Genomic DNA, 23,383 nt, shown 5'->3' with positions numbered 1-23,383 from the left:
TTTGGGCATCTGCCTTGGGCTCGGGTCATGATCCCGGGGTCCTGGGATCAAGCCCCGCACTGAGCCCCGCATGGGGCTCCCTGCTCGGTGGGAAGCCTGCTTCTCCCTCTCCAGCTCCCCGTGCTTGTGTTCCCTCTCTCGCTGTCTCAATCTTTGTGAAGTAAGTAAAATCTTAAAAAAAAAAATCAGAATCTTTGATGATAAAATTAAGTTGCTTTATAGCTGAAACAAATTTAAATAAAGGACTTGCAACGAGAAGATGGTCTGGTAGGGGGGTAGTTTTAGAGAAATTCTTTAACAGGAATCTGGGAAGGGTGTACTACAGAAAGTCCTCAAAAATCTTCAAATTTTGCCACTGGGAGGAACTGAAAGAGACCCTCATATTTGCCTTTGAGAGCAGATGCCAGTTAAGTGACAGGTTATTCTTTACCTAACCAAACATCTGAAGATTAAAAAAACCCAGAATTAAATTAGCAAACAGTTAAATGCTGCAGTAAGAACCATAATAAATATTGAATCATGCTAAATTTTTTACTGTGTAAAAAGTTGGTGCTATTGCCTTGAGGATTAAAAATAATGATCTCTTGGGAGAAGTAGCTAAAGAGTTTTAACAGATAGCGCCATATAAAAGGAAAATCAAAGTACATGGAAAAACATAAAAGGTAGCTATAATTTTTGCCTGGGTTGGGGAAGGAGTGGCTTGGGGAGGGGTATAAAAAAATGAGAAGGCATTTGAGCTGGGCTCTGAAGTATGTAAGGATATCTACCTATCTATCTATCTATCATCTATCTATCATCTACCAACAATATCATCTATTATCTATATATTTTTAAATATATTTAATATTTTTATTTCCTAATAAACTTTATTTTTAGAGCAATTTTAGGACACAGAAGATCCAGAGATTTCCTATATACATCCTGCCCCCACACATGTATAGCCTTCCCCATATCAATGTCCCCAACTAGAGTGGTACACTTGTAATCAATGGACCTACACTGGCATATCTTTATCATCCAGAGTCCATAGTTTACATGAGGGGTCACTCTTGGAGTTATACATTCTGTGGGTTTGGACAAACTTGTAATGATATGGATCTACCATTATAGTATCATACAGAGTAGTTTCACTGCCCTAAAAATTCTCATGCTCTCCCCATTCATCCCTTCCCCCAGTCCTGGTAACCTGTGATCTTTCTACTGTCTCCATAATTTTACCTTTTCCAGAATATCATATAGTCAGGATCACAGAGTATGTAGTGTTTTCAGATTCACTTCTTTCACTTATTAAGTTTGCATAGTTTTATTGCTCATTCTTTTTCACACTGAACAACATTTCACTGTCTGGATATACCACAGTTTTATTCATTCACACACTGAAGGACATATTTGGTTGCTTCCAAGTTTTGGTAATTATGAATAAAGCTGCTATAAATATCCATATGCAGGTTTTTGTGGGGACATAAGTTTTGAACTCCTTCAGGTAAACACCATTGAGCATGATTGCTAGATCAGATAATGAGTATGTTTAGTTTTCTAAGAAATCAACAAAATGTCTTCCAAAGGGGCTGTCCTATTCTGTGTTCTTGCCAGCAGTGAATCAGAGTTCCTATTTCTCTACATCCTCACCTGCATTTGGTATCAGTGTTCTGGATTTTAGTCATTCTAATAGGTGTGTAATGGTATCTCATTGTAGTTTTAATTTGCATTTCCCTGATGACATAGGATGTGGAGCATCTCTTTGTATGCTTATTTACCATCTGTATATCTTCTTTGGTCTTTGGCTCATTTTTTAATCAGTCATTTGTTTAATTATTATTGATTTTTAAGAATTCTTTGCATATTTTGGATAACAGTTCTTTATCAGATGTCTCTTTTACAAACATTTTCTCCTGGTTCGTGGCTTTTTTTTTCATTCTCTTGATAGTGTCTTTCAAAAGGCAAAAATTTTGATTTTAATGAAGTACATCTATCAATTCTTTTGTGCTTTGTGCCTTTGGTGTTATCTCTAAAAACTCATCAACAAACCCAAGTTCATCTATATTTCTCCTAGATTATATTCTGGGAGTTTTAGAATTCTGAGTTTTACATTTATGCCTGATCCAGTTTGAGCAAATTTTTGTTGAGTATATAAGGTCTGTGTCCAGATTTTTTTTTTTTTTTGCCTGTGGATGTCCAGTTGTTCCAGCACTATGTGCGGAATTTTAGACTGTCCAGCTAGAATATGGAAAATAAAGACTTTGGTTAGGCATAATTGTCATCTCATCCCAACTATCTCTAGTGACTGAAATATACCAGTATGTTGTCGAGAGTGGCTGAGCTAACCCAGCTCTCTATTTCAAACATGAGGAAGCTGAGAATCATTGTTTTGTTCAAGGAGACCTCGCTTGTTAATGATAAAGTCAGATCAAGTCAAGAGCTCAAATAGCCTTCCTCCAAACTGAGGTGCTGCTGGATACATTCAAAGGCAGATTAGAAACATGGGTTTGGGGCCAGAAGGAGAGTTGAAGAGTGGGAGTAAAGATTAGGGGTTCATCTATAAATGTTATGGTTGAAGCTAAAGCCATCATGGATTATAAGGCAAAGTCTTGATTGGCAGAAACTCATCCAAAAAACTAGAATCCATGGTACCTAAAATGTATCCCATATTCTACTTTATGGAACAATGAGATAAATTATAAGCTTTCGATGTTTTTTTTTTTAAACCCAACAATTTCTATGGGAAGTCTTTAGAACAGTACTAATCCTAACCCCATCTATCATACGGTAAGACAAGATCTTATTCATTCATTTTTCCAACAAGTAGCTATTGAGCTCCTACTGCTTATCAGGTGCTGGGCTATAACAGTAAACAAAATTAAGTTTCAGCTCATAGGGAATTTATTTTCTCTTGGGGAAGAGAGAAAAAAATAGATAAAAGAATATATGTCAGATGGTGATAAGAGCTTTGGGGAAAACGAGTAAGGGGGATAGAATGACAGTGTGGATAGGAAGGGTGCAATTTTGTGTGGGATGCTCAAGAGATCTTCACTGATAAGCTGACATTGGAGCAGAGGTTCACAAGAAGTGAGGCAGGGGCCATACGAATATCTGGAGGCAGAGGAAACAGCTATTTCAAGGCCCTGAGGGAGCACCCTTGGCATGTTGTAGATACAAGAAGCTCCCTGAGGACGGAACAGAGGGATAGTGGGGGAGTGTGAGTGATGAGGACAGAGGCCAGAGAGGCTCCGATCAGCAGGGGCCTTCCAGCCTTCATATAGATTTAGGTTTCTCTTTGAGTTGAATAACCATGGGAGGGCTTTGCACAGAGCTGGGACCATTATCTGCCATATGTCTTGAAAGGCTCACACTGGTGGCTGTGTTGGGAAAAGACTCTAAGAGCCTGTGACAATAACCCAGTTAAGATGATCATGGCAGGAATGAAGTGTTTCCCAATGGAAGTGATGATAAGTGGCTGGAATCCAGATGCATTTTGAGGGTGAACTGATGGATTGGAAGAAAAAGACATGAGGATGACTGCAAGGTTTTTGGCTTGAGCAAGGAAAAGCTGGAATGCCATTTACTGAGATACAGAAAACAGCCAGTAGGTTTATTCTTACACTGTTAGTTCACAAAACTTCCAATTAAGAAGTGTATTTTGTTTTTTACTGCTCACAATGTTATATGCCTTTAGTAGGCATCTATAGCCAATCCCATGGACATGAACTCCGGGTAGTACTCTTGGTAAAGCCTCCCATCCTGACTAGGAGAGGCTAGTGTGTCCATGCTTGCCTGTGGTGTAATTACAAAGGGTGGGTGGGTTATTAGCTTTAGTGTCTCAGTGATCCTTATTAAAGGAGGTAGGAAGGAAGGGAGGCAGGGAGGCTGGGAGGCAGGAAGGAGGGAAAGTTAGCAACCATTTTATCCCATCTTTTAAAGGATCATCCGGTCTATTTATGGTCCCCTTGTAGCAGGTGAAGGCTTTTCAGTGAGAAAATTAATTTCACAAAATGGTATTATATTAATGTTATGACATATCAAAATGTGTGGGCAGATGCCATCCATACCATAGTTTCAGAATGCAGTAAGTTCATTTAAAACCTTTGAAGTACAATGTATCAAAACTTAAATGACAATGTATCAAAACTTAAATGACAATGTCCTTCATTCTTAGGTGATTTAATTGGTAGGCTAGAAGGACAATGAAAGTGAGTTCTACCATGCTGAGTCGGTGTCCTTAATGATAAAGACATAGAGTGTATTTTCAGACTGTCGATGGCAGATCTTTTACTATGTGGCAAATCTCATAATTAAATTACATTCCTGTATTTTTTTTAAAAATATTTCCATTTGTGACTGTCCAAGGGCAGTCTTTTACTATAATACAAACATTCATTCCTTCTGTGGCTCCAAGCTGGCATTTCAGCATCGGACTCAAATTTTAGATCAAAGTATGATAATCTTCCAAATAAAGTTGGCAAAGAACATGGTCACCTAAACTTAGTAAGATCAACGGAACTGCTTTTTATACAATATTCTGGATATTTCCCATCAACAGAGCTTATACAAGTAAAGTAGAAATCAAACATGAATTTTTTCTTTTGGTACACAGTCTGTTAGTACCATGAAAACTCACAAAGTCTTCCTTGACTTATGGCAGTGGTTCTCAATTTTGCCCCCTAGGAAATATATGATAATGTCTGGAAGCATTTTTAGCTGTCACAGCTTGGAGGTTAAGATGTGCTACTGGCATCTAGGGGGCAAGAGGTGAGGGATACTGTTAAAGATCTTAATGCACAGGACAGCCCCTGCAAGAGTGATCTGGCCCAAGATGTCAAGAGTGCTGAGGTTAAGAATCCCTGATATATGCCATGGCATATTCTATAGCTCATATCACAATTTCATTCCTTTAACTGAGCCTCATAGTTCAACTGTTCAGGTCAATATTTGAGTGCAAAAGGTAGACTGGCACTATGATGTATATCTAGGATGGGACAAACACATCACTTTGGGGTTACATGATTATTGGTTCGTCATTACTTTAGTTGAAAGACCAAGGGGCGCCTAGGTGGTTGTTAAGCGTCTGCCTTCGACTCAGGTCATGATCTCAGGGTCCTGGAATCGACCCCGCATCAGGCTCCCTGCTCGGCAGGAGGCCTGTTTCTCCCTCTCCCACTCCCCCCTGCTTGTGTTCCCTCTCTTGCTGTGTCTCTGTCAAATAAAAAATAAAATAAAATAAAATAAAATAAAGACCATAGGATTCTTTATTAGAAACTGGCAAGTGTGACAGACTAAGGCTTTTCACAAGAGTACCATCAGGGTTAGAGAATTTTTAAATGATAATAGCCACAGCCACCTTTGTTTTATTTCTAAGAACTTGATCTATCTACTCTTGTTTAGTCATTCCATTTCCATGGCTATTTATTCGGATGAATGTCAATTACAGCCAGTAATTCTAGATGCTACAACATTCAAATTGTAGCTTCCAGGTATCAAGGAGATTCACAGGCACAATATTCTTTACAATGTGCGCATGATATTTTGAAGAATGTCTGTCTTATTTTAATCTAGAATAGGCTCTGCCAAACTTTTGCATGCCAAATGACTTAAAAACAAAAGCTTTGTGCTATGTTAAAAAATGTTTTAAAATATTTTTGAGATATAATTCACATACCACAAAATCCAGCCATTTAAAGTATATAATTTGGTGTTTCTTTAGTATATTCACATTTTCAAGATTCTTTTGTAGCATGTATCTGTACTTCAGTTCTTTTTATGTCCAAATAATATTCCATTATAAGTATATATATACATCTTGTCTATCCATTTGTCATTTGATAGACATTTGGATTTTTTCCACTGTTGCCTACTGTGAGTAATGCTGGTAACAAGTTATAGGATGGGCCTGGATTGCAATATGACTGTTGTCCTGAGAAGAAGTGGGACATCAGGGTGCAGGCACTCAGAAGAGACAGCATGTGAGGGGCACGGGGAGAAGCATCTGCCTGCGAGCCAAAGGGAAGCCTCAGAAGAAACCAGACCTACCAACACCTTGATCTTTCCAATTCCAGCCTCTAGAGCTGTAAGAAATACATTTCTCTTGTGGTGTTTTTTTTATGGCAGCCGTAGCAATTGACCACAGGTATATGCCCGGGAGCAGAACTGCTGGGTCATATGGGAACCCCGTGTTTAACAATTTGCAGAACCTCCCGACTCTTCAAATGCGAGTCCTTGTATGGATATATATTTTCTTTTCTTTTTAATATATAGGAGTGGCATAGCTGGTAAGTAGATGTTTAATTTTTTAAAGAAATGAACCAACTATTTTCCAAAATGGCTGTGCAGTTTTTCATTCCCACCAGCAATAGAGGAAGGCTCTGGAGCCAGGGGTCTTGGTAAGTCAGTGGTCTTGGAAAACCTTCATGACGACCCTGCCTGGTCACTCCGTAGATGTTATCTATTGTGCTGAAAGATTCCAGAGAAATCAGTACATCCTTGACCTTTACCAGGAAGACATACTCTTACCTGTTCTTTAAGGCGTGTGTAAGGCCACAGTGTAGGTCCTAGGGAGAATGGAAGCAGGAGAAGGAGCCAATCAAGCAGTTTTTCATGGGGTCCCTTCAGTTCCCCTGCTTCAATATATTTGTCTTTCTCAGTGTGATTTATTCCACTTAGGGTTCACTCTCGGTGTGATGCACTCTGTGGGTATACGTATGTATAGGAACATAGCCACCACTGTAGTATCATACAGAATAGTTTCACGGCCCTGAGAATCCTCTGGGCCCTGCTTATTCATCCTTCTTGTCCCCTCCTGCAACCCATTATGGTTTTGATTTGCATTTGATTCCCCTTTTCCCTAATACTGTTAATCATCTTTAATTTTTTTCCTTTTTTTTCTCTTTTCTTCCTTCCTTTCCTTTTCTTCCTTCCTTCCTTCCTTTTCTCTTCCTTTCTTCCTTTTCTCCTTCCTTCCTTCCTTTCTTTTTTCTTTCTTTTTCTTCCTTCCTTCCTTCCTCCTTCCGCCTCCCTCCCTCCCTTCCTCCCTTTGGATTTATTTACTTGTCAGAGAGAGAGCACAAGCAGGGGGAGTGGCAGGCAGAGCAGGCAGCAGGGAGAAGCAGGCTCCCCGCTGAGCAAGGAGTCTGATGTGGGACTCAGTCCTAGGACCCTGGGATCATGACCTGTCTTTTCATGTGCTTATTGGCCACTTATATGCCTTTGTTTGCAGGGAAGGGAGATATAGGTACAAACTTTCAGTTATAAGGTCAGTTCTGAGCCTCTAAAGTACAGAATGATGACTACAGTTAACAATACAGTATTATATACTTGTAACTTGATCTTAAGCTTTCTTAGCACACACTCAAAAAGATGATTAAGTATGAGAGGTGATGGGGTGTTAATTATCTTGGTAATCATTTTACAGTGTGTATGTATATCAAATTGTACGCTTTCAGTAGATATACGATTATATTTGTCAATTATTCCTCTTGCTAAAGCTGGGGGAAAACCCTGCAAAGTTAAAATGCTACTATTTGTACTGACTACCTGATAAATCACTTTTGAGGCCAGACATTTGGTGTCGCTATATTGTGGCAATACAAAATACACAAGATATTTTTGAAGTAATTTTATAGAACTTTTAGATTTCTTATGCTTTCAATGTCATTTTGAAATAAAAATGTTTATCAAAAAACACACAAATCCTTTGCCCACTTTTAAATTGGTTGTCTTTTTATTGTTGAATATCAATGCTTTTTAAGGTTGAATTTGCTTCCAACTGGAGAGGAAAACAACCCATGATTTTGTCTGGTGTAGGGGCCAAGGGCAGGCTGCCCCAAGATGGGGCAAGTGAGAATGATCTGTAGTCACAGGAGGCATATCACTGTTTCATTTTATATTCATATGGAGAGAGCTTTTGGTTTAAAAAGTCAGCTGCTATATGCAACTCAACCATTTCTTTTAAACAGTGCATGATGCAAAATTAAATGGAACTCCTTGTTATAGTCAAGTCCACCAAACTTACATATACTGCTGCTGCTGTGTGGGTAGGTTTTTTACCATAAACTTTTGACTGTGATCAGCAAAAATACATACAGCATATAGCAAAGTACATAGAGCAAACTTACAAGCAGGGCTAGAAAAATTTTGCCATTCTCTCCCTTGATCTTAATGAACAAATAAGTTATCTAACTGAAGATACTTCAAAAATAGGCTATTGTAGCTGTTCTCAAACTTTTTGGTCTCAGGACCTGCATATGTATCAAAATTACTGAGGGCCTTAGGGCTTTTGTTTATATGGGTCATGTCATTAGTTTGGGGGGTACTCTCTCCAGGGAGCTGCAGACCGTATACAATTTGGTGGTGGTGGTGGGGGCGGGGGGGTTTCCCTCTAAATCTCACCCGAGGAGCCTCTTCCCCAACCCCCAACCCCCCAGGAGCCCACTGACTCCAGGTTAGGAGTGTTTAGGTAGGGGTCTGATAAGTACCCTTTTTAGGTATAAACTACTTTTCTGATATAGAGACATACAATCTCAAAACTGAGGAAGAACAGAACAGATAGGAAGAAAGGAAGGAACAGTGGAAGAAAGGAAGAAAGAAGAGAATTAAAAAGTGGTTTATTTAGTAAAGATCTTTATCGTAATGCTTGAAAGACCAAAACCATTTAAGAATGAAACTTGCTAATCTTTTGCCATACGCACAGAGAAAGATTATGAGTAAAAATAATCATCCCTTTAAAAGAACTTACTGCATAAATTAGATGTCTGCTTACCTGAGTCGTCCTTAGCAACTTAATAGGAAGATGGAAGTGCTATGTATTTATTTGTACCATATCATGCTGGTAAGCCATCATGTGATGTGGGAAGCAGGGTAGAATGGTCACCTGCAAAATAAAAGCAGTAACCTGATTATCAATTATAGACTTAAAAAAAAAAGTGAGAAGCACTGAGAAAGTTTTAAATAAATACAACATTCCACAATGATGCTTAATAGTTTAATAACTAATCACTGACAAACATTCTGATACAATAAAGCCAGATCAGGCACTAAAATACATTCTCTTCTTAAACATAGGTTTGCATTTACCAAAGACATCTTTTCGTGACAGCCAAAGGAAAATATTTTCAACACAATCAACAGGCAATAATGTTCTCATCTTAGTCAATGGAAGTTTTTATGAAGAGTCTGAAAAAATAACTGGATGTAGCACTCATTTGATGATAGGAAGCTGGGAAACAGAAGGGGCGTAACGTCCCTTTGTAGTTCTGAATACAGAATTAGGGATGTGGTAAATTTAAACTCAATGGTCTTCAAAGAAGCTAAACACAGGTAATCTCCACAGACATACTCTAAATAAATTATTAATAAAGTGAGGAGAAACTAGATTTCTAAGGAAATTTGGGCACAAATGTTTGCTCTATAAGGCACTGAAGGGGTCAATAATCAGAACGGTGCTGGGATACAAATCACAGATCTGAAAAGATCTCACACATACAAAATTGATCCTTGGTATCAGCGGTGTGGAGCATAAATAAGAACAGGTTTCCAGGAGACAAAGATACGAAAGGGCTTTGGAGGAAGACCCTTAAGAAAAGACTGAAGGGATGGGTTATTTGATAGGAAGAAAGAAAAAGTTACTGAACAATTTAATAACAATAGACACCTATACAGAGGATCATACAGATAAAGGAGGCTAAATTTCATTTCTAGTTTGCAAGAAAAAGAAGTTGCATATATAAGCTGCAGTACAAAGGACTGTTTCAATATAACACAGGTCAGTTTCAACAAACAAAACAGTCTTAAGTCACTGATCCTAAATAATGAATAGGATCCAAGGGATGGTGTGGGACCTTCAAAGACAAGATATGTATGTCCCTGAAAGGCTGGCTGAAGGCAAGGGAAGACTTAAGTTCTTGTGTTATTTTCTGTATGTGATACGGTGAGTTCTAGAATTCAGATGCAACACTGCATACCTATCACGAGACTAGGAGTTCTCCTTGGATTATCAATTACCTGCAAACTCCTCCTCTAAAGGAAGGCTTTCAAGTGGTTCATATTCAGCCCTTAATGTGGTAACATTCTTGTGGGCTTCACAATGTAACAGAGCTACATGGAGATCCTCATAAATTTTATAAAATATAGTTAATTGGTTCCACTTTGAAGAAATATTATTAAAGATTAGATTTCCTTTACCAGAGTAGACAGGCTCAAAGTACATTGCTTATACTGTACTGTTTTAATGGCATTTCATTTTTATATTGGCATGCCAGTTAAAAATTATGAAATGACATGTTATTGGGGGGATTTTATTTAAATTCTAGAAAAATTGAAAGATACTTTTTTAAGTAGGCTCCATGCACAACATGGGGCTCAAACTCACGACCCTAAGATTAGGACTCAGATGCTCTACCCACTGAGCCTGCCAGGTGCCCCTGAAAGATACTTTTTATTTAACTTAACTAAGCCTGAGGTCATTTAGCATAGGTGATTTTTGCATTTCAAAAAGGCTATTCTGTAGCTTAATAAAGAATTCAAGCACATTAAATCTTTATTTTTTATTTTTAAAGACTTTATTTATTTATTTGACAGAGAGAGAGACAGTGAGAGCAGGAAAACAAGCAGGGGGAGTGGGAGAGGGAGAAGCAGGCTTCCCGCTGAGCGGGGAGCCCAATGCAGGGTTCGATCCCAGGACCCAGGGATCATGACCTGAGCCGAAGGCAGACGCTTAATGACTGAGCCACCCAGGCGCCCCCACACTAAATCTCTAATGTACTATATCTAGTAAATGAGAGCAGAATATTCAAAAGACTTATTTGTTCCTTTGTCCACTTTAAAGGGCAGCTTAAGTTGATGACTAACCATGCATTGCTCAATTCCATTCCTAAATATTTTGATGAGTACTGTGAGTTTGATAATTATCCGTAAAGCATTTGTGGTTACATGTTCAATTATCAAATGTCGATCGTTTTTAGTTTATTGTTATTAATATGACATGAAAAGAAGGAATCCCTAAAAAACCAAACACATGGATCATTCTGCAGCAATCACATACCAAGAGAAAAGTTGAAGCTGCAATAAACAGGGAAGCTATCTGGGTTCGAGGCAAAGGATTATGGAATTCGGCACATGTGTTTTACATTGTACATACCCCATCTTTTCAGTCCTAATAAGCTCACCTGGATTCACGTAACACAGAATGCTTCCTCAGAGCCCAAAACATTTAAGCTCTTTAAGGATTGGCATGATCTCATTTTTTCTCACAGGTTCATTAGTACAGCACCTACTTCGGAACAACTATTTGTGAGCACAATAATAGTTCAGAAAATATAAAATGATGGAAGAAGGAAACAAGAAAGTCCTTTGCAGCCAAGATGTGGGGACTAGACCTGTATTTGTTTTGAACAACTGTCTGGAAGAACTGCCACAACTCTTTTGAAGAAATAATAAATGTCTATAAAATATAGAATTCTATAGTATAAACAATTGTGACACCTTTTGTTGAGAGACCAAAACAAAAAACAAGAAAATATACTGTATGTCGTGTGGCTCAGAAATTAATAAATCCCCAAATTTCAATTTCCACTAAAATATTTATTTAATTAATGATATCTTACAGAAATAAATAAGAACAGTTTTTCTCTAATACAGATAGGTATACTTATATATATATATATATATATATATATAGTTTTTCCTTTTTTACAAAATCGAAGCATATCAAATTGTTTTCCCCAAAACTTTAGCTCAAAAAGGAATACTAGGAAACAAACAAAAATACTGAAATATGCTCATCATTAAATTATAACCACGGGCCTTCTGAATCTCATCAGCATGACATAAGATTTAGAGAAAGACCATGAGATTGGGAGTCAGGGGACCTGGGCTCCATTGTTTCCTTGCTATGTGTCACAAACACAGTTCTCTGTATTTCTGAACCTTGGTTCTCTAACTTTAGAACAGGAATGATATTAGTTATATCAACTTCATAGGACTGTTGGGCAAATTAAAGCTGAATGTGAATGTACAGGAAAGCTCTTTATAATATGTAAAGAGCTACAAAAATAATAGTTTTGTTTAATTTCATATAAAAGAATCAATGCATATCTTCCTCCAACTGAAGAATAAGCACCAAAAATGTGTGTGTGTTTTCTTCAGTTGAATTATGTCACCCTATAGGCCTAGAATAAGAAAATGCACCTTAACTAAGCACCAAAGCTTCTTGGACAAATGTGATAGAAGGGATGTTTTTATTACAGTTTTCTGGGCAGCTAAGTAGGAGCTAATGAGTCTTGAGGGTCATTTAAAACTCTGAAGGCTCAAAGAAAACAAAACAAGAACATTTGTATTACATCAAATGGCTAGGATAAAACAAGCTACTCCTTATTTAGTGATTTCAAAGTCCATTGATTCTTCACAGAAGAAGAAACACTCAGTTGTTATCGGTTGCAATTATTTGCTTATGTGAATATGACATTCTCTTGTTCCAAAGATCAAATACTAGTCCTTGAGAGAAGTCCTAGTGAAATAAAATAACAAATTATCACAGATTTAGATACCAGTGGTTAAAGGTCTAGTTTCCAAAGAATACGGGAAAGGAAAAGAATCCAAGACATCAGTATAATGATTAAAAAAAAAAAAAAAAAAAAGCAAAACCCGTCATACCTGCATGTTATAATGATTAAGAACTAAAATTATAAAAATTGCAATATTTACAGATACATCAATCTTAAATTATGTAAAAACAATAAGGAAACTTAAAAGTAGAGAAAGCAGTTTAGATAATTTTATGATAAACATGAATACATTTAAAATGCTATTTAAAGTTCGCTGCTTACACTGACATTACTTAAACACATCATAGAAATAAGAAAAGTGTTCAATGTTTCAATTTTTAGTACCAACATACAGAGAAAATAAATACTTGTCTAATATTAACTTATTATTAGGAATTGTATTACTGTAAAGTTACTATGCATGGAGTTATAATCTAAAACTACTCAAATAACTAGGAGTTAATATAATTCACCATCCACTTAAAATATTACTACCAAGGTACAGCTGAATCATGTGCTAAAGATACCGAAGGCCCTTCCAAAACTGAGTTTAAGTGGGTCAAATATACTAGGTGGTATGAAACTAGACCAGTTTACTCTCTCCCTTACTTCAACTCTTTTTAAGACTGATCTTATCAAAAGAAAAGTACACATTACCTCTCTTAATTCCCTTGCCTCATCAGATATAGATATTCTTTGGGACAAAAATAAATATTCTATTAGGAGTGTAAAATTAAAAATCTTTATAGATCTTTTGGAAACAAGATAACTGGAAAGAACTCAGTAACTACTAAGACGCCATACAACTTAAAAAAAAGAAAGAAATTCATTCAATGAAGAACAGTATTTACTGACATCTACTGGATTTTTTACTTATAACTTTGCTCTATAAGCTATGAAAAATTTAAATACATTAAAGTCTGGATTGAACCAAGTGTACTTCATTCAAGTTCTTCAGTTTCTTTGGTAAACAGGTCTGCCAGATCAGCCAAGGTTAAGACGGAGGCCTCTGGATGCTTCACCGATGAGTTCGTGTGACTGTAGCATTTTCCAAGTGAGTAGAGTCAGAAAGAAATCAAGGAATAAATGATTACATTTGTGTTATATTTTGCTCTTGTCCTATAATAATACTAAGACATAACGATATAAGAATATTCTTATAAAAACATATATCCTCATTAGTGTTTGTAAGTGAGCCACAAGAACCTCCAAGAACAAAGTCAGTGATAGGATCATTGTTAGATCTCGTCAAAATTAGTGAAGACTTCTGTATAGCACTTTTAGGCTTTGTTATAAAATGTCTTTTCTCTCCACAATTCCTAAAACAAAGAAACAAAACCCATGCCACCTACTGCTAAGGCTCTCACCTTAGAATTTCTTACTTCCCAAAGTTAGTGTATTTCAAGAGAATTTCAATAGCTCTTCTAAATGCTATTTTATTTAAGCAGCTTAACTATAATCGCTGAATCCTGTTACACATGGAAACATCAACAGTAAAAAACCTTGATGTCTGATGAAAACAGCTTTCATGGTAGACTCTTTCCTTCCCATAAACCACAAATGGAAGGAGATTTCTGGTTTCAAATTGCTTCTTTGCTATGCACAGTGCCTCTGTAGAAACATCCCCCCAAGGCAATCATTCCTCTGTATCTGCCAACCATACCTATCTCATAAGGATGTAGTAAAGCATTGGTTTATGTTTGCAAAATGACTTGGAAGAAAATTATGGAATAAATATTAGAAAGTTTTATAATTCTAAAGTTAAATTTTTAAAATTAAGGCTACTCTGGTCTCTCTGCTCCTGTTCTGCCTTTGGAACGAATATCAAAATCATCAGCTGAGTTTTAAGTCCAGATCTTCCCATGTGCATGTGACTAACATGTGTGATGTATAAAGCAACACTGTAAGTTTCCTTTTATAGATATCAGACTAAGGCTTTTAGCGTGGGCATAAAGATAGATTTCTTTAAAAAGTAATCCAATATGGCAAAGAAATGTAGGGCAGTTTAAATATTTTTAAACTTTACAATCCCTATTAATAAATGAAATCAAATATAGGATGTCTAGAGCATTAACTGGGAAATTGTAGATAGGTAAAATGTCCTATCTTGCTTTTAAAAAGTATCTGGTCATCTAAGTGAAGAAGTCCCAAACACGTGGGAAACACCCATCGGCTTGTAGGAGATTGTAACCTACCTCTTCTCAGCAGTTTTCAGCATTGCTTGCATTCTTTCTTCTATTGTTGCCTTAATTAAGAATCTGTGTACAATAGTAGGTCTAGAAGGTACATAATAATAAGTTTAAAAACATCTTAAAACCAATTAGAACAAATAAGACTTCACATATTATACGCTATATTCATCAGTCATGTGGTGCCCACTGTGGCAGATACTAATCAAGGAGCTGGGAGGGGGGCGGTTAGTGGTGAATAAAACAAACTAGTTTTAATGAACTAACATTCTAATGAGGGGAGACACACAATAAACACATAAACTGGATGGTACAGATAACCCCACAAGGAAGCTAACATCTGAGTTGAAACATGACCGATGGGAACGAGGCTGCTAAGCCAAGAAGCAGAAAGAGCATCCAAACAGAAGCAACAATAAATAAATGCAAGCTCTTGGGAAGAGAACATGCTTGGAACCAGCTTAAAATGTTGGAAGGGCAGAAAGGAGCCTCTCATGGCAGAAGTGTGTTGTAACAGAGGGGTAGAGAGTAGAAGTGAGACTGGAGAGTGGGCAGGGAGCAGATCATGTAGGGTCTGGAGGGATAAGGCAGGAATCTGATTTTATTGTGGTACTGAGGGGAAGCCATCTGTGGGTTTTATGTGTGATTTGACTTAATACTGGATTATACTTTAGACATCCCTTGGGCTGCTGCGTGGGGGATGGACTGTTAGGTAGCAAAAGTGAAGGCCAAGAAGCCAGTTAAGGAGTTCCGTAGGAGTCCAGGTAAGAGGGTGGGCTGTGCTCTGGTTGTATCAGTGGAAACAGTAAGTAGCAGACGGTCTGGAATATCTTTGGCAGGTAGAGTTGGCAAGACTTCAGTGATGGTTTGGATGTGTGGCACGAAGAGAGGAAGTATGGAAAAGTCCTGGATTTATGGTCTGAGAAACTACAGATGAGAGAGTCAGATTATAAGATGGGGAGGGTGGGGGTGGCTGAGAGCGCAGTAGGAATACACTTTCTTTTACCATGTTAAACCTGAGTTTTCCATTATCTAGGTATCCAAGGGGAGGTGGAATCCAGATATGTGTGAAGCAACAGAACTGGGTATGTGAGTCTGAGACAGGAGCTGAAGGGGCATGTCTGGACCGGGGACGTATGTCTGAGAGTCATCCACATATAAATGCTGCTTAAAGCTCTGAGACTGGATAAGCTCATCTAGGAAGTATAGATGAGTACAAAACCCTCACGGACCACTGGCAAGAAGTCGGTCAATAACATTATGAAGCTCATTTCAGTGGCACAGTGAGGACAAAAACCCAACCAGGAAGGCTGAGGGGGAGGGGGAAGGATGTGGGGGTGGAGGTGGAATGGAGGGGGGTGTTTCTAAAGACAGACGATATGAAGCCACACTTATGTGGTCATGTCTTACAAGAGGAATGTCCTTGAGAAGGGATGGGACCCATGACAAGTGGAATGGCTGGCTTTTGAAAGAAAAGGGACACTTCTTCCACTGTAATAAAAGGGAAGGAACATACTGTGCCAGCCTGCTTATTGCTACAGAGGAAATATCTGTACCCCTTCCTACAAGCAAGGCTTGCACTCGAGCATTATCCTGGCACTCTCTCCTCTCTCTTGCTTCACTAGTCCTCCGTTTCTAATGAATCACTCCATTATTTCTCCCACATGAAAGGAAACAACAATAACAAAACCTCTTGATCTCATGCTCTTCCTTTTCTCTGCTCTTTGCAGCAAAATTGCTCAAAATACGAGTCCTGCCAGAGGCAGCAGTGCACTGTGCTTAAAAGGAGGGGTTGGGGAGGCAGCAGCTATGCTTGAAACCACCACCACTTCTGCTAGCTATGTGACCCTGGACAAGTTACTTAACTCGTCTCTGTTAGGTGTGTGTTTATTAATAAATAAATAAAACCCTATTCTCTCTTACAGTCAAATCACTACCAAAACTGGTTTCGATCTCCATGCTGCTAAATCTAAGGGTCAATTCTCAATCTTTATCTTACTTGACATTTTAACAGTACATGAAATATAGTTGGTCATATCCTTCTTGAATTACATTTCTTATACTTGACTCCCAGGAACCTCTTTCTTCTGGTTTTCTTCCCAACTCATTGTTTGATCTTTATCTGTTACCTTGGCTGGTTCCTTCTCCTCTCCCACAGCCCTAAACTTTGGTGTGCTCTGGAGTCCAGTCTTTGGTCCTCTTCTCTACCCACACCTACTCCCTAGGTCATCTCACTCAGTCCTGTGACTTAAAAATACCATTTTTATCCTGTCATTTTCAAATGTATCTCTAGCACAGACTTCTCCTGAATTCGAGACTTGTATGTCCAATTACAGAATAGCTATCTCCATTTGTCCAATAAATATCAGATAAACATCTCAAATTTCTATTTAAAATAAGTTTCGGTTTTCCCCTCACCAAACCTGCTCTACCCTGTAGTCTTCCCCAGCTCAGCTGAAGGCTACTTCATCCTTTTAGTTGTCTAGGTCAAAAAACCACGGCATTGACCTTGACTTGCTCACATCCCATGTCCAGTCTGTCCACAATAACTCTTGGTTCTACCCTTAAAATATGTTTAGAACCTGACCACTTCTCACCATTTCCACTGCTGCTACCCTGGTCCAAGTCACCTTTAACTCTTACCAGGACTATACAACAGCCTCCTAACTGTTCTCCCTGCTTCTACTCCCCTGGTCCTGAACAGAGCACTCAGAACGAGTCTCTCAAAACTTAAGTTAGGACTTGTTGCTTCTCTGCTCAAAGCCTTCTGTTGGCTCCCTATCTCATACATAGTGAAAGCAAGGTCCTCATAGTGACCTCCTAGGCCCTACAAAATCCCCTCTCCTACTGGCTCTCCGACTTCAACTCCCACTTCTCTTCTCTTTGCTTATTCCTCTTCAGCAACTCTGGCTTCTTGCTATTCCTCAAACATACCAGGTATACTCCTGACAGGGTCTTTGTACTGAGTGTGCTGTCTGCTTGAATATTACTCCCCATGACGTGTGCATGGCTTTCTCATCTCTTTCAAGTCTTTGGTCAGATGTTAACTTCCCCATAAAAATCTTGCATGCTGGGTGGCTCAGTGGGTTAAGCTTCTGACTCTTAATTTTGGCTCAGGTCATGATCTCAGGGTTGTGAGATGGCGCCCTGCGTTGGGCTCCATGGAGCCTGCTTAAGATTCTCCCTCTCCCTCTGTTCCCCACCCCGCTTTCTTTCTCTCCCTCTCTCTCAAAAAAAATCGTGCATGCTAACCTGCTCAGTCAAATGTACTTTTTTTTTTTTTTAAAGAGAGCTCAAGACCTGAGCTGAGATCAAGAGTTGGACATTTAACCAACTGGGCCACTCAGCAGCCCCTAGCCAAATGCACTCTTAATCCTCCTTACCCTGCTCTACTTTTCCAGCTCCTAACATAGCATATATTTCACTTATGTTATTGTTTACCATCTGTCTCTCTACCAACTGTCGTAACTAGAATTTAGGTTCCATGAGGGCATCTCAGAAGGTGTTCAATAAAAATTTACTGAATGAAGTATGTGGGTATTGATGCAGGTAGACTGTTCAAGCTGGTGATAAAAAGATGAGATGCTTCAAATCGGACTTCATCTGTTTTCTCCATATGAGGCAAGACTGTCATCAGTGGGGCAGTGGTTACAGAAGACTTTTAAGATAGTCTCTTCAGAAAGTGGAAAAATCTATCTACTAGGGAGGCATAGTAGGACTGTCAGGTAGTGTTGAATGGCCTTTTTAGACTGTGGTCTTACATCTCAGCTGAATCCAGTCTACGCATTGGAAAACACTGGTAAGAAAGCAATGTTTAAAAATATAAGAAAAAAAAAAACCCAAAACCCCCAAACACCAACCAAATAAGATAAAGCTGTGTTTTAAATGACACTTGATAGTACTTAGAACAAGAGTGCGTTTATTACAGTTATGTTACTTTGCCATATTTTACTACAGGTTTGTTTGATGAACATGTCTCTTTTCTGCTGAAAATTAAAGTCCTCATTTGTTCGCTTGGCAACTGCTTACAAAGCAATCCAGTTTTTTGAGTACGTCATATAAGATGGCATTTCCTGTCACTCCTCTCCACATACTCCATACCCCAGCAATTCCAAACTCCTCCCAGTCCCTGGAAATATCATGGTGTTTATCTCTTGTGTTCCTGTACATGCAACTGTCTTTGGCTGTGTGAGTACCCTTTTTCAGCCCAGCTTTGAAATAATTAGTCCTTCAAGACAACCTAATGAAGCCTTTCCTGAATCTCTAGGCACAACCAATCACTCCCTTCTTTATTACCATAGTACTTCTATTTTTTCATATTCTACTGCAATATTTCTTGTACTACACAGTGACCTCCTTGGGGGAGCAGATTATGTCTTACTCAGTTTGAGTCTTCAGTATCTAGCATAATGAGTGACAAATAGTTGCCACTCAATATTTATTTAATGAGTACTCAGTATGCATTTTTTTAAATATTCAAGGCAGCTAACATCTAGGAAGTAATACATCTAAGAGGTCTTATGAAGGATAACTGTCTATTCTGATATTTGAATAAAAGTAGTAGATATTACACAATATACACCACTAGGTTTGGGCCCAGTATTAGGCTGGGCCTAAACTAAATCTAATTACCTCTTAGAATAGACCCAAGGGACTATCTTTTTCTAAGGGGAAGAATTTAAAAAGGAATCATGAATGAGTTATGCCTTCTTTTAAATTCAGACTACTTTAGACAATCAAAAATCAATTCTTCTCAAAGTCATGATGGATGCCTTCAACTCTGCAGCTATCTTAAATATTTTAAGAAACTGTTTTGGTGAAGTGATCAGGGTAGACTGAAGGAGGGAAGACAAAAACCTGGGAGAATACAGGGATTTGCTGTTTGGAGGAGGGAGAGTTGGAAATCTCAAAATGTCTTTTGGTCATATACTTGAAAACTTAATAAATAAGTGATTAAAAAGGAATAGGTTATAATGAACATAAATGAAGAGTTTAAATACCGACTTGTATTTTAGAAACTTGAAGCAAATGTAACTGATGCTAATTTTAGTCCTTACTTTGTTTGTCCAATTCGGTGCACCCTCCCAATGGCTTGAAGCTCATGGGCGGGGTTCAATATGGGCTCCACCAAGAGAACATGAGTTGCTTCAATGATAGTTAATCCATTAGAACCTGTGTGCAGGGGCAGCAGCAAAATATTGATTTGAGGATCATGTTTAAATGCTGAAAGATTCTCCTAAAAAAAGAAAGGTACATTTAAATTTTAGTTGGATCACTTAAAAATAAGAGCAGTATATTATAGTTCATATTAAAAAGCCTAATAGAATCCAGGTCATTGTGAAATGTAACAATTAAGACAATTAAATGTAAAATTACCAATTTTAAAAAATGTAAACTTGTTGCCTGACTTCATGAGGAGAAGTGTCACATAAACTCTTTTTTTTCTGATACAGTGGAAGCACAAGATATGTGTGCGTGATATATGCAAATTAAACTACATGAGCTTGGAGAAAAGAGAGAATGAGAAAGAGTGTGTCAGAGTGAGGAGGAGATCAGAGACATGAATCTGCTACATTTTCACTTGGTCTCCTTTCTGCTTTTGTCTCTTAGGGTGTGTGCCTGTTGTGCTGAGTGTAGCATAAGGAATTTGACCATACAGAGTTTTGTCTGGCAGTGTCTTGAGGACCTAATTTCAGCATGAGGGCCCTGTCCATTCAACAGGTGTATCATAGGCCATCTTTTCCTCTAGTGAAGCAAACAATCTCAAGTCAGAAGATCTTTAAAAAAAAATGATCTTGCTATGGGTATAAATGGATAGAAAATAATTACAGTTTCGCTACTTTGCTTTTGATGTTAATTTTATAATGAATCAATAACTGAAACCCTTACACAAGACAATAAATGCAAGTAAGCTATGAATAGCAGTTTCAATTGGCAACTGAATCCAAACCCGCCCGCCCCCAAAAACAAGAAAAATCTTCTTGACATACCTGAAATGTCTTAACACGACTGATCTGAGCAAATTCCATGTTGTTGTCAGTGAGGGCTTTTGAAATAATATCTAATACATCTTGCCACTAGAACACATAAAACAATAAGAAAACAAGTATTTACACATAGCTTTCATATAAAAAGGAGTTGAAAAGGGACTAAATCTAAATGACTTTGTACCTCAGAATTAAGAAAATATAAAAACAAACCTTCAAATGTGGTTCCATCAATATTATTTCCTACTACCAAAATGGAAGTGGTTCCCCCCGGCCCCTGGTTTGTTTTAAATCACATGCTGGTTAAAGACAGTGTAAAAGACATGGGTGTCTTTGGGAACTGAATTAGGATAAACATAAATAATAGAAAATAAATAACGGGAGTGCTTAACGGATATAGTTGCTTACCTTTTAGAAATAAAAACTAGAATTTTTACTCAATATTTTATTCAGTAGGTTACTTTAACTTTCTTTTTCTCAAATGACCAATTTCACTTGTGAAATGAGACTTTCAAGGTTATAGATTCTAATTTTTAACATATTAATATTCGAAATTACCCATAAAACATATTAAGAGGAAATGTAGCTATACAAATTGCCTTGTAAAACATCACCGAATTTCTCTAAAAATAATTCCATCTTATGGACATAGAAAAAAAAACCAAACATGGAAAATCTAACAGTAATTCTAAATCTCAACTTTATTAGGGTGAACGTTAAACATGAGTTCTGAGATATAAACTGATAAGAGACAGAAAGCCAGTGTGAGCTAAGACTCAGGATGAAAACGTTGACTGTACCGTTGAGAAGACGAGTGCTTTAGCGCCTGGGTCTCTAAGCTGGATTCTCATCAGAGTTCTGACCACAGCTTCCACTTTTGTAGAATGGCTGCCCTTTGAACACAAACAAGAAGACACATCACTACCAAATAAAATCTAGTTTATAGGGGAGAGGAAAACCAATATAAACCACTTGTATTACCAAAACTACATGTGCATCAAAACAAACTCTCAGGTGAGTATGTGTGTACTCTTTACTTTGTATTTGCTGGAAATTTTCGTTAGCCTCAAACTGCAGAAGCTATAGAACTTACACCCCAGGAAAACTGAATATGAAACACATCAGAAAATCATACAGTGCTATGACCCCGAATAGAAGATTTTTAGGTTAAAGTGGTTAGGATTTGTAGTTATAAGATTTTGTTATTTTAGATAAGCAGAATTTATATTAAAAACACTCTTCACTTCAGATATCAGGGCATTAGAAATGTTAAGAATACAATGAATCAAAATTCCAAAATTCCAGTGTAAGCAAACTGAAGGATCCAACCCAGCAAGGATCCTTTCCTGCAAGGGAATTACAAAGGATAGTGACAGAGGTACAAATGACATCCACTTGGACAGCAGCAGATTTCTACAAAGCTAGATAAACACTCAATGAGTGGTTTTTGCATTTTCCATAATCATTTCCATCATAAAAGTACGAAAAGGAAAAAAAAAATGAAGGAATAACAAAATGAGGAAATGAGCAAATGTTTTTGTAGCCTTCATTGAAAGTTTTCCTCCTGGAATGTTCTGGGAGATGGCATGACATGAAGATATTAAGGGCATGGGATTTTGAGAAAAATCTAAATTCAAAGTTGACCAGCCAGTTCTGCATTTTGCAAACTAACCTTTCCAAGGCTTAGCTGCCTCATCTGCCAAATAGGGAGGATAATTCTATTTCCAAAGATTGCTGTGATGGTTAAATGAGAAATACATGTATAGCATTTAATTCAACACTTGGCAGAGTAGACACTCAGCAACTTATTATCTTTCTAAGACATTAAATATGAGCACAGATGATGACACACATAATCTCACCAGGGGGGCAGATCTAATCAAAAAGAAGTAAAAATATTCTCACAGCAGCATTACTCTTCTCCTCAAACCGACGCCTCGCACCACTTTTACACAGAGACATCAAAGGTAAAATATGTAAACGAAACAAGAAAGGCGTATCAACTTTAAGTTAGCAAGACAGAATTATGGAAGAAGTTTTAAAACCCTAATACTAAAATCCTGAGTCTATATAATTATTTCTCTGGTATGCAGATTGCCAATGATACTTGAAAGGTTAAAAAATATAAAGGATCTGTTTCAGTCTAAAAAGTGTCTTAAATAGAGCAAAATTATCTCAAATGAGAGAAAGCGGGAAATCAGCATGAAGTATTGTTTAATGAGTTTAGACAGAAACATTCATATCCCTTGCAAGTTCTCATTTTCAAAAATATTTTCAAATGAAATACCATAATAACTATAAAACCTTCCATCTATTAAGCTGCTTCTTATGAAAAGTTCAAAAGAAAACATAATAATAACCTTTTATAAGCAACATTCCAAACTAGAGTGCTAACTCTGGGAAGAAAAAGACCAGAACATTCGCTTTTATCAAAGTTTGGACAGTTCAGTGGTAGCTTTCAATGATCCCTTGCAAATGTCACAGCTTGGAACCATTTGGTCCTAGTCCAGTTACTGCCACTGTGAAAGAATAATAAGAAGTGCAGAAATCCAAAGCTCTGGTTGGCATAAAGCTACATGGTCGGGGGGGGGGGGGGTGAGACTACCTTAATACCCCTTTTCTTCCACTTGGGCAGAAGTGGTTACTGAGAATGAGAACAATGGATGGACTTCTTAGT

General features: G+C 37.8%; 1 protein-coding gene across 9 annotated transcripts in view; it reads right to left on the bottom strand.

Annotated features, from left to right (window-relative positions):
* Positions 1-8,770: 8,770 nt before the first annotated feature.
* The window catches only part of SHPRH (SNF2 histone linker PHD RING helicase), an 89,557-nt gene continuing 74,944 nt past the window's right edge, over positions 8,771-23,383 (bottom strand). For 5 of the 9 annotated variants that reach the window (XM_027601572.2, XM_027601576.2, XM_027601575.2 and 2 more), the window contains 5 exons: positions 21,507-21,599; positions 20,710-20,796; positions 19,777-19,955; positions 14,726-14,806; positions 12,300-13,568 (listed from right to left, as the gene is read on the bottom strand). In XM_027601572.2, the coding sequence (XP_027457373.1) occupies positions 13,472-13,568; positions 14,726-14,806; positions 19,777-19,955; positions 20,710-20,796; positions 21,507-21,599 (537 nt within the window). In that variant the 3' untranslated portion in view covers positions 12,300-13,471. Of the gene's footprint in view, positions 8,861-12,299; positions 13,569-14,725; positions 14,807-19,776; positions 19,956-20,709; positions 20,797-21,506; positions 21,600-23,383 lie in introns of those variants that run through there. The other 4 variants (XM_027601574.1, XM_027601573.1, XR_003521348.1 and 1 more) reach the window with 4 other exon arrangements.

The sequence above is a fragment of the Zalophus californianus genome, chromosome 7 (assembly GCF_009762305.2).
Source record: "Zalophus californianus isolate mZalCal1 chromosome 7, mZalCal1.pri.v2, whole genome shotgun sequence".
Taxonomy (NCBI): domain Eukaryota; kingdom Metazoa; phylum Chordata; class Mammalia; order Carnivora; family Otariidae; genus Zalophus; species Zalophus californianus.
The sequence above is the reverse complement of the archived record's forward strand: the minus strand, read 5'-3'. Positions and strand labels throughout refer to the sequence as shown.